Source organism: Tribolium madens, unplaced genomic scaffold (assembly GCF_015345945.1).
Source record: "Tribolium madens isolate multiple individuals breed KSU strain unplaced genomic scaffold, Tmad_KSU_1.1 Scaffold_71;HRSCAF=194;Tcas5.2_LG6, whole genome shotgun sequence".
NCBI classification, from domain to species: domain Eukaryota; kingdom Metazoa; phylum Arthropoda; class Insecta; order Coleoptera; family Tenebrionidae; genus Tribolium; species Tribolium madens.
This window is the reverse complement of record NW_025401041.1, coordinates 8491931-8503276: the sequence shown is the minus strand read 5'-3', so window position 1 is coordinate 8503276 and position 11346 is coordinate 8491931. Positions and strand designations below refer to the sequence as shown.

The 11346-nt window shown below is 28.5% G+C and overlaps 3 protein-coding genes across 3 annotated transcripts in view; 1 reads left to right on the top strand and 2 right to left on the bottom strand.

Moving 5' to 3' along the window:
• Nucleotides 1-11346, bottom strand: part of LOC123008595 (relaxin receptor 2) — a 47446-nt gene that overhangs the window by 17761 nt on the left and 18339 nt on the right. The window contains exons 7-12 of the mRNA XM_044404473.1: nucleotides 10075-10146; nucleotides 9956-10027; nucleotides 9839-9910; nucleotides 9718-9789; nucleotides 9530-9670; nucleotides 802-873 (exon numbers count right to left, since the gene is read on the bottom strand). Of these exons, the coding sequence (XP_044260408.1) occupies nucleotides 802-873; nucleotides 9530-9670; nucleotides 9718-9789; nucleotides 9839-9910; nucleotides 9956-10027; nucleotides 10075-10146 (501 nt within the window). The remainder of the gene's footprint in view (nucleotides 1-801; nucleotides 874-9529; nucleotides 9671-9717; nucleotides 9790-9838; nucleotides 9911-9955; nucleotides 10028-10074; nucleotides 10147-11346) is intronic.
• LOC123008599 lies at nucleotides 5360-6120 on the bottom strand. Its single transcript, XM_044404478.1, has 3 exons — nucleotides 5858-6120; nucleotides 5677-5814; nucleotides 5360-5623 (listed from the first exon to the last, which is right to left on the bottom strand). Exons 1-3 carry the CDS (start codon nucleotides 5901-5903, stop codon nucleotides 5439-5441), a joined length of 369 nt encoding a protein of 122 aa, XP_044260413.1. The 5' UTR covers nucleotides 5904-6120; the 3' UTR covers nucleotides 5360-5438.
• LOC123008598 lies at nucleotides 8395-9024 on the top strand. Its single transcript, XM_044404477.1, has 3 exons — nucleotides 8395-8533; nucleotides 8579-8716; nucleotides 8767-9024. Exons 1-3 carry the CDS (start codon nucleotides 8482-8484, stop codon nucleotides 8967-8969), a joined length of 393 nt encoding a protein of 130 aa, XP_044260412.1. The 5' UTR covers nucleotides 8395-8481; the 3' UTR covers nucleotides 8970-9024.

Sequence of the window (11346 nt, the reverse complement as noted above, 5' to 3'; positions counted from 1 at the left end):
TTTTTTCAGCCATTTTTAAAATGTCCGTCTTGAAACTTATGTGAAGATATAGTAAAAATATTTACATAAATTTTTTGAGAATTTTAAAAACCTGCGTAATTATTTATTTTTTTGTTTAAACAATATACTTTTAAATTATTTATTAATAACAAATTTTTAGAATACGTGCATTTTCACGTCCGTAATATACCTATTTATATCTATTATTAAAAAAAAATCGTTTCAATATGTCGATTTTTTCTTTAGATAAAAATTCTTTGACATTGAAAAAATACAAAACGGTGAAATACGTGTCACTTATTTTTACACGTTCTAAAACATATCTCAAATTTACGAAAATCAGAAACAATGAGTTTTAAAAATGATGGAATTACTCTAATGTAGAACAGTTTTAATGTTTTTTACCAATTTTTTGGTGCTTGTTCATTCAAAAGTTGCTATTTTTGTCTTCTTTGAGGGATAAAAAATTTAATCCCCTTTTTATACACTGAAAAAAATGCAAGGCAAATACTTGCACGACCGCTCCGGAATACAAAAACCCTTCACTCGCAATCAATACGTCACCTTATCTCGTCGAAAAACTTTCATTTACCAACCAATTTATCTCATTTTTTCTCCGAAAGAAATGTTAGTTACCTTTCGGTTTCGCCACTTTACCAATCTTATCAATCAACTTCCGTTGACGTTTCCCCTTTGGGTATTCACTTTCTCACCAACATTATTACCTACTTTTACCCCAACACACGAAATGTGGTGTTTCGAAATAGAAAGGGTTATAGTCCCACGACATGCAATACTTACAACCATTTGAGATGAGTTAAATTGAAGAAAGTCCCATTTTTCAAGTGCACCAATCGATTGTTGGTTAGATATCTGCAAAAAAATTTGTTTAAGGGAGAAGCGGTTTGATTTATTCGCGTTTCAAGGGTACAGTAATGTCCTTTGGGGTGTATTGCACCCTTTAAACGTATAAATAGCCCCGCATAAATTCCGGTTAACTACCCAGAGATAAATAAAATTTGTAGCGCTAGTTGGAAGTTTAGGGGTCTTTTCAAATAATATAAAACAGAGTTTTTTGATTGGACTCGAGTAAACATCGAAATTTAATTAAGGTAGCGATCTTAGAAATTTAATCACAATTTATTTGTTTTTATGGCAGGAAATGTTTGTATTGTGAGCCACAATCTCAAACAATAATTGAAAGCTATATTTCTGCAAAATCGGGTTTCTTTTTCCAATAAACTTGGTGCGAAGTAACGCAAAGTAAGTTATTTTTTATTTGAGGAAACAAGCACAATTTCTGCCCGGAAATGAAGGGATTTTCACATAAACAAGCTTCCAAACAATTAAACTAATTGCGCAAAACTAGAAACAGAATTGTAATGCAACGAAAATATTTACGAAGTGAGTGATTAATTCCGTCGAGTAATTAGAACGGAAATAATTGCAAGCAATTCAATTTTATCAATGGAAATGTATTCAGCTTCTTGTGGCTTCTACAACGTTTTTTTTTTTGTATGATTTTGTCACAATCAATAAAATTTGTTTTATTATACATCTATCTTGATAAATTCTCACTTCACACGACAATTATCGGTTAAAGTTAATCACTTAATAAAATTGCGATAACGCCAATCGAGTAATATTGAAAAGATCTCTCGTAAAATAAAAATACCATCTCATAACTAATTAGAAGTGCTTGTGATCGGAGATTGGAGCGAGAATTGCGATTGTGAAGGGTGGAAATCGAGTTTTGAGATAATCGGTATTTCAAGTTTTAAGTGTTAAGTGCGGCGGGATATTTTTTTTAAATTTTGTTAAAAATAAATAATAAAATTAAGACCAGTAATAATTTGTTTTATTTATTTTTAATTATTTATTTTTTAAATTTTGTTTTTTGTTTTAAGTCAAGCATTCTTAATAATAATCTCATTAATATTTTGTATACAGGGTTTACTGCGAGTTGAAAAAGTCCATTAGTGACCTTTAAAAATTAAAAAAAAATAAAATCTAAAAAAATTATGTAGGACAATGATAGATACTAATCTAGTTCATCGCGTAAAATTATTTTCAATTATATAGCGTGTCTCAAAAATAAGTTATAATACAAACTTGTGTTTTTTTAAATGAAACACCATGTATTTCTTAGCGTTTTTGGATGTAGATTTTTATGACAACTTTTATTGGTCGATTTTGCTTAGTTTTGGGAATAAGACGGTTTTTTTGACGAAAACATGCACTTTTTAAAAATTTATTACACAAAAACTAAGACATCTAGAAATATTTTTTTACTACCGCAAAGAAGAAGGTACAAGCTATAAGGTTGTAACATTTTTTTAGTGTGTTGCATTTGTAAAGATAAAAAAATGAAGGCGCTTGTTAAAAGTTCAATAACAGTAGTAGGTGAAATACCGGTTCTGGACCAAATGTGGCTTTGATCTCAAAAACAGACCAATTTACTTAAATTTTACACTTTTTTTAATTATCAATAAAAACATCATTTTTCAAGCAAAACAGCCTGATTTTCAAGGGTAAACAGAAAAGCAGAACAACCCCGATTTTCAAGGGAAATCGTGAAATCCCCTAGAAGGATATTCTTTATAATTTTTTTCTAAAATAAATGTAGCAACAAACAGAAATGATAAAGAAATGTACAAAATGTGATATTGAAAAATGTTTAGAAATTTATTATAAAAAATGAACAAATAAACAAGGTATACATAGCATTTGTAAAGAATGTTGTGCGGTTTACYCACATGATTATTATGTTTTTAAAAGTAAAAAATCTGAAAAAGTTAAATGTGAATGTGGGAAAATTATTACAACTCGGTCACTTTAATATCATAAATCAACTCCATTTCATATTTTATACACTAACAATAAGGCTCTATGAAAAATAAAAGTACTCTCATAGGAGTGTATTGATAAAAAATTTATTTATTCAAATTTATTAATAAATTTTTATCTATATAAATGGAGACACAAAAAGGAAAACAAAATGTAAAAGACCTTCGAAAGATTGCTACTAATTTAGGRATTAAAAAAATCTACCGAATGAATAAGATTCAATTAACTGAAGCTATTAAAAAAATTGATGCTTCTCAAATCAATGAAAACATATTWAAAAAAAACAGCCCAAAAGAACTTTAAAAAAATTAGAAAAACTTTACAGAAAGTATTTAAATGATTAATTTAGTACTAGCTCAGKTCCAACATTTATCGAAATTAAAACAAACAGTGGAAAAATACGATTTTTTTTAAATAATAGATATAAATAAGTACATTGCGGACGTGATAAGATATGTTTTCTAAAAATTTGTTATTATCAAATAATTTAGAAATATAGTGTTTAAACGAAAAAATAAACAATTACACAGGTTTTTAAAATTATTCAAAAAATTTATGTAAAAACTTTCATGTCTTTACATAAGTTTTAAAAATGGCAAAAAAAAATATTTGAGAGCGCTACATCGTCTAAGATCGTCTGAAAGTAGCGTTTCCTTGGAAATTAAAAAGAAAAATTACCAATTACCCTCACTAATAAACTGTTTATAGAAAACACATAATTTCCAATAGCTTATTAACATTTATTTTTCAAAAAATATCAATAATAAATACAAATTCCTCGGTTGAGGAAGAGTACTCTCTATTTTTTTTTATTCTATTTTCTGATATTAAAAAAAAGTATGTAGATTTCGCGTACCTTTTATGAGCTTCGCTCGACTAAAATGATCATTTAAAAAATCGCAAAGTCTTTCAATTTGTCGATTAGATTACACAGGGTGTGTCAAAAGCCCCCAGCTCCAACATTTATCGAAATTAAAAACAAACAGTGGAAAAATACCAAATGTTACAAAACAAGAAAGATAACTTTTATCCTTCACTAACTTTAAAAAGACTTCGTCAGAAAGCAAAAGAAGATTATATTTATGGTTATTCAAGAATGACAAAAAAAAACTATATAATGTACTTATTGATATATATAATTTCATAATTGAAGAAATAGTTGCTAAAGAAATTAATTAAAAGAGCTATAAGGCTGTAACATTTTTTTAGTGTGTTACATTTGCAAAGATAAAAAATGAAGGCGTTTGTTAAAAGTTCAATAACTTAAAAAATTTTAATGGAGCACCCTATTTATTGTTTTTACATTTAAAAGATTATTAAATTGTCTTTCTAAAACTATTTACTTTTAGGTGTTTATAATCAATAACTAAAAAGATATTTTTCGTAAAAAACATTAAAAAAAATTACTATTGTTTCACTAGCCAAAAAGTGCACAGTTGCACAAGAGATGGAAGTAATATCACTTAATAATCACATTTGTGTTAAACTGAATCCATTATTTTTTATTTTTACAATAAAATAATTCGAATTTTATTATTTATAACGACTTTTATAATTTCTGGATAAATCAAAGGATAAGTGATCCGTGGTGGAATTACTATAGTGGTCCTAGTATCAACAATGCTCAGATATTGATAATCATTGTTGCTCCAATTAATATTAAATGTTAAATATCTTTTCATTTATCAATTCGAGACATTAAAATTTATTGTTTTAGATAGACAGTTTATCAATCTATTAGATGCAAAAATAAAAAGATAGGGTGTTTTATTTAATTTTTTTAAGTTATTTAACTTTTAACAAACTTCTTAATTTATTAATCTTTACAAATGCAAAACACTAAAAAATTGCTACAGCTATAAATTCTGTACTTTTTTCTTTGTAGAAGTAAGAAAAAAGTTGTTTTAGCTGTCTTAGTTTTTGTGTAATAAATTTTTACAAAGTGCATGTTTTCGCCAAAAAAAACGTCTTATTTCTAATCGACTAATAAAAGTTTAGCGTAAAAACATTGTTTTAAAAGGAAACATCCAAAAATTTTATTTTATTTTTTTATTAATATTTATCAAAGTCCTATACATTTTTTAAAATTTTACCATTGAAAGGTCACTAATGGACTTTTTCAACTCGTTGTTACACCCTGTATTTACCACAACGCAAATGATAAAAAGTAATTTAGAATGTTATCACATTTTTAACTTGCGTTTATCACAAACCTTGAAAATAACGATTCCGATTACTTGTTTTGTATTTTTTTTACTCGTATCTGTTTTTATTATTTCCTTAAACATTGCTAATTTTTATGAAAAAGTTTCAAAGTTTATTTTTCGAATCCATTTACGTGAAAATCTCTTTCCTGATTTGATGTTTCTTGTTTACACGTTCAACTTTAATAAAGCACATCTTTATATGCAAACCACATTTAAGACACCTTGAAAGCCCCTTCTTGACAAACTCATAAAAGTTGCAGAAATGTGAAAGCCGCAAAGCGAAGGGAGAAAAATTGAAACGGAAATTAGAACTTTTTTTTAAATTTATTTATTTATATTTTAATACAGGATGACTGGTGTGAGATTGCTAATTTCAATTTCACACTATCCATAACAATTCAATGATCTCGCTGGATAATAAAGAGCATCAGTGTTGCAAACATCGCGAGTACAATTCCTGCAATATCTCAAAACCCCCTCTGTGTTATTATAATTCACACAAAAACCCCCTCTGGTGTTGTTATTAGGGGGTATCCAACAGTCTCTTATTGCCAGTTGCAATGACCCATCTATAATTAATAAATTACAAAAAAAAAAGTTTCAAAAATTTTGATTTTTTTACTATTGAACCACTGAATTGATTCGTAACATTGTGAGTTCGGCCCTGGACATTCGATCACGTTACCGGACGGAAGTTGGTTACTACAAACTGTTGACGTTGCGTAACCATTCATGCAACGGTAACATCTGAGAGTAACTCCTAAAAAAGTGTAATTTTGGGGGAAAAACTGATTTTAACTTACCCAAATGGAGCAAAATCGCAATGAGAGATAGTAAAAAACACTTCATGGTTTCTTGGGTAATAATCGAAAAATATCAAATATTCAATGTTGGAGGTTTTATTTACGACAAGTGATAGAAAAGTGACTTAATTTACAGTTGTGATAAGTTTTGGAAATAAATGGCCAAAATTGTGATACAATTTAGGAGTATTTCCTTTAATAAGTAATAATAACGCAAATATTTTCACAATTTGTTTTTGTACACTGTTTTTTAGCTTTTGAGACACTCACTCGCTGCGCTTGTTTGTGCTTTAAACAGTCTTAATTATTTTTTTTTTACTTTATTTATTTATATTTTTAACAATCATAATCGGTCAGATTCTGCTTAATGAAAGTATTTTCAAGATGGTGGCACTTCCTGTTTCACCGGAAGTTGTTATTTATAGAAAGTTATTGCGTTTTTGGATTACTCAAGTGATTTTGGGAGTTTTTATTAGTTTAACCGTTTTTGAAATATTTAGAATTTTTAAAATTTTTTTGGATTTGAATCTTCCTATTCAAAAATCGATAACTCTACCATTTTTTATTATGTTGAAACTGTATTTCTTTGGTGTATTCATAATTGGAAAAATAATTAACAAACCGCCAAAATGTAATGTTACGTTTAGGAAACTTCAAATACCCTTAACTCAATTTTTCTAAATGAAACACCCCAATTTTTTCTTCACTAAATGGAAGAGAATTTAGTTCTGTTTCGATCTGTATTAACATTGCCTATACCTATGTTTGATAGTTTTCAAGTTATAGTAACTTTTGTTGATATTGTGAAAAATTTATTAGCTACTTTAGCATAGGTTTTCATAGAAATAAGAAAAAAATAGAATATCAAAATTATTCAAATTTAGATTAAATAAATTTAATTTGATTTACGAAAAGAATATCACAATTGTGAAAAAAAATGGCGTTTTTTCAGTGAGAAATATTTCCAATGRAAACTATGCGAAAACTACCATMGATAGTAACGAATTTCTTCAATTGTAAAAAAAATAAAATAACTTGGAAATCATTAAATTTAGGTATAGGGAATGTTAATACKGATCGATGCAGAATTAAATTCTCTTTCATTTAGTAAAGAAAAAATTGGGGCTTTCCATTTGAAAAAATTCAGTTACGGGTATTTGAAGTTTCCCAAACMTAACCTCYAATTTTGGAGGTTTGTTAATTATTTTTCCAATTATAAATACACGAAAGAAAAGATCTAACCWTTCTTTTTCATATGCCCAAATARGATTTTAAAATAATTAAAAATGGTAGAGTTATCGATTTTTGGAGAGGAAGATGCGAATTAAAAAAAGATCAAAAAAGTCTGAATATTTRAAAAACGGTCAAATTTAGGTATAAGGAAGTCTTATAAAAACTCTCCCAAAATCACTTGAGTAATCCAAAAACGTAATAAAAAACATAACTTTCTATTTAAAATAACGAAGTTAATACTCATTTCCGGTGTAACAGGAAGTGCCACCATCTTGAAAATTGTTTCATTGAGCAGAACCTAACCGATTATGGCTATAGTCAAAATTTTAGATAAATACCATTGTTAAAACTCCTAATATTTCTAATGTGGGGTTTAGCCGGAACACTCTGTATAAAACCGATAAAATTTGTCACTTTTTAAGTTTGTTCACTAAATGTAATATCGAATAAATGCTTTATTACAACCATGGGCGTCGTTACATTTTTTTTAGAGAGTTTAAAAATACATATTTTATTACAAACACAAAAACATGTTATACAAAATAGGAACATAAAACCATATTTTTTCTAATGGAAATTATAAATGAAACCATAAGACAGGAATCTCTAAAACCATAAATTGGAGTATAAAAGTGCAAAAGTTAAAAAAATATAAAAAGTAAAAAAATYTAAAAATTATAAAAGTTAAGCATAAAATAACACAAATCAGTAAATAACATGAACTAATAAATTCTAAGAAAAATGTAACACTTGGAAATCAAAACATAAAATAAAAACTCTTTCAAAATACATTCAAAAAAACAATAATCAATAGAAATAAAAAAATTAAAGAAATAAAAGTTTTAAATTTCGTTTTATTCAACCAAAATCATCTATGATAAAAAAGTTAAAAAATGTTACTAAAAAAATATTAAAAAAAAACAAGTTGCAAAATGAGCGTGTTTTTGTATTTTCTATTAGACGTGTGCAAAAAAGCCATTTTGAATCGTGTTTTATACAATTTTTTTTCCAATTGGTTGTGAGTAATCCAAAAACGCAATATAAACATAACATTCTATTGAAAATAAAAAAGTTAATACCAATTTCCGGTGTAACCGGAAGTGCTGCCATCTTGAAAATATGTTCATAGAGCAAAATCTAAACGATTATGGTTATAATCAAAATTTTAGATAAACACTTCTTTTTTTTTCTTTTTTTATTCTCTGTTATTTGTTTCGAAAAAAATACAATTTACGAGTTCAACTTTTTTTACGTTGCTGGTAAGAAAAAATTAGTCGCATTCTCACGTCAAAATAACACAAATTGTTATTTTCTTATCAGAAATGTTTAAAACATCTCCAATTCCAAACCAAACAAATCGGTTTCAAAACTAAAAACTCCAACAAAGCAAAATGTTCTTCTTCACCACTCAGTCAATTTTTCTCGCACTTCTCCCCACTTTTGGTAAGTCAAAATCACGTCAATTTTTATAAAAAATATTTTTTCAAGCCTTGACTTTGACCTGCTACTCGTGTCAAAATGGTTACGAAACTGAAACGCAATGTAGCAACCAATTACCAGCCGGTATTTGGGAAACATGCGACCAACCAAACTCACAATGTGTACAATCAATCGAATGGTTTCAACGTAATTAAAAAAATAGGAACATTTTTGAATAATAATTTGAAATTTTTTAGACGGGGCTTTGCGTCTAGCTGTGCGAAAATGTTGGGCCCCAAGTGGCAACAACACAAAAAATTATTGCCAAAATTATAAAAATAAAGTCGGGAAATTGAAATTCTGCGAGGTTTGTACACGCGACTTGTGCAATAATAAAAATTTGTACAAACCGTTGAAAAACACGTGTCGGCCAAACCACCACCACCACAAACATTTCTAATTAAAATAGATAAAAATTAATTGTGTTTTTATCACTGAATAAATAGTAAAAGAGTGCCTTGTTGTGTCATTTGTCACAATGAAACGTGTCATTTTGTTTGCCATACTTCCAGCTTTTGGTACAAACTTTATACTTTATTTTTTCTACCACTCATGAAATTTTCTCAGGGCTTACTTTTCTCTGCTACAACTGTCAAAACAGTTACGAAGAAGAAGGGGTGTGTAGTACATGGTTACCATATGGTAATTTCATGGAATGTGATGATGAGGGGGCTCAATGTTACCAAAGTATTGAGTGGTTTCAAAGTAACGTGATTTTTAATTTTTTCAGTTTTTTTATTTTTTGTAAATTTCTAGATGGGGCCTTAAAATTAGTTAGGAGGGGTTGTTGGAAGCCTGGAAATAAAACAGGGACGTATTGTGACAATTTTGAGAATCCAGTTGGGGAATTAAAATCCTGCAAAACTTGCGAGAACGATTTATGTAACATGGAAAAAATTCTCGAAGTGAAACAAGCCTGTGTTGCTGCAATTTCAATTCTTTAAGTAAATTTTAACTTACAAATATTTTAGTTGTGTGAGATTTGAGAACGCCCCCGGATCCAAACGATCAATCCTGTTTTCCACTAGTGATAATTGATCTAAACTCAAACGTGGAAAAGTAGCATTGCTGATGTATCGTATTTGATTATTCTGCAAATATCTGAAAAAGCGACTATTTTAACGGTTTGATGCAAATTCTCGACTCACAAAAGCCGGAGTTTTGCAAGCGGTGCTAACACGTCGCCCTTGATTTCGCTGATTTTGTTCCCTCTCAAATCCCTGAAAATTTTGAAATCTAAAACCGAAAACTCTTAATTAAAAAACTTACAGTTCCTCCAGCTTTGCCAATTTCCTGAAAGCATCACTCGAGATTCGCGATATATGATTGTGTGTTACGGATCTGGAAAATTCTTTGTTTTGTTTGTTTTTTTTCAAAGAAACTTACAATAGACGTAAATTGTTGTTTTGTGAGAATAAGTCAGATGGGAACGTTTTGAGATCATTGTTGTCTAAATGTCTGAAAAGTGAGGAATGAGACGCAGCAGGGCGGAAAAATTCACTTACAAATCATGGATGTGGGTCAGTTGGTGAAATGTGTGCGGTTTTAGTTCGTCGATGTTGCAATGAGCAAAGTTGCTAGAATGAAAAGAGTTTGAGAAATTACGTTTTTCATACAAAAATTTACTACACAAGGTGAAAAAGCTGTTTTTTAACGATCATTTCCAAAAAATCATACTAGCCTTGCAATTTGACAGTTAGCAATTCTGAAAATTCTGGAAAACTTTTCGAACTTTTAGTTATCAAATGCAAAAAAAAAATATTCACTTATCGCAAAGGGTTCAAGAGCTGTGATGTTTTAAATGTGCAAGTGAAAATTTTGACCAAAAAATTGACACATGTCAAAAACTATGACAGATAAGTAGTAACAATTACGGTTTATTTTACTCAGTTTGGAGAGGAGAATTTAAAAATGCAATAAAAATAAGTGGTTACTATTTAAAATTTCAAAGTTACCGCCAATTTCTCGTAGTTCCGGAAGTTCAGCCATTTTGAAAATAATTTAATTGAACTCAGACTGGTCGATTTGGGTTGTGTACAAAATTTCAAATTCCTATCTGCATTAGAAGTTAAAAAGTTTCTAATGTAGCCCTTAAAGAATCACCCTGTATATACTACAGCCCAGCCATATTTACCTTGAATTTCAAGCGAAAATTATTTAATTGTTTATGACAGTCAACAATTTAATTAAATTGTTTTAGTTACATCGAATCGAAGTTATATTGTAGTGCATTTAATTATTGAAGAGAAAAAATTGGTAATTTTAACAGCAAAGCAAATGCTAATCTAATAATAATAAAGAGAACAACTAGGAGTCTGGAAAAGCAATTACAAACTTTTGATGAAGTGAAAATTTAATTAATGATTGTGGATTCACCACCAGAATTGACGTTAAATTGAATGAGAAGAAAAAATAAAGTAACAATTTATTTAACTGTTTATACAGAATTAAATTTATGACCTGTTGCTTTTCAAAGTTTTGTCTTTCGTTTCCGGGAGACAAAAATACTCAAAAAAGACATCGCAAATTGTCAGAAGAGTGAAAAAATCGAAAACTGCAAGGAATTGTGTCCATTTTTTCCTCCTCTTTTTTAATTTTCATTTTCAATGCAAAATGAGGTTTTATTTAAATTGTGATAACATCGAATTTACGAGTTTTGTTTGGATGTTGATAAAAATTATTGTTTTTTTGCGACTATTTCTTACAAATTCGTATATAATCTTGTTATATAACAAAAAATATCTTTTTCAAGTGTTTAAGATTGAAATACATTTTTT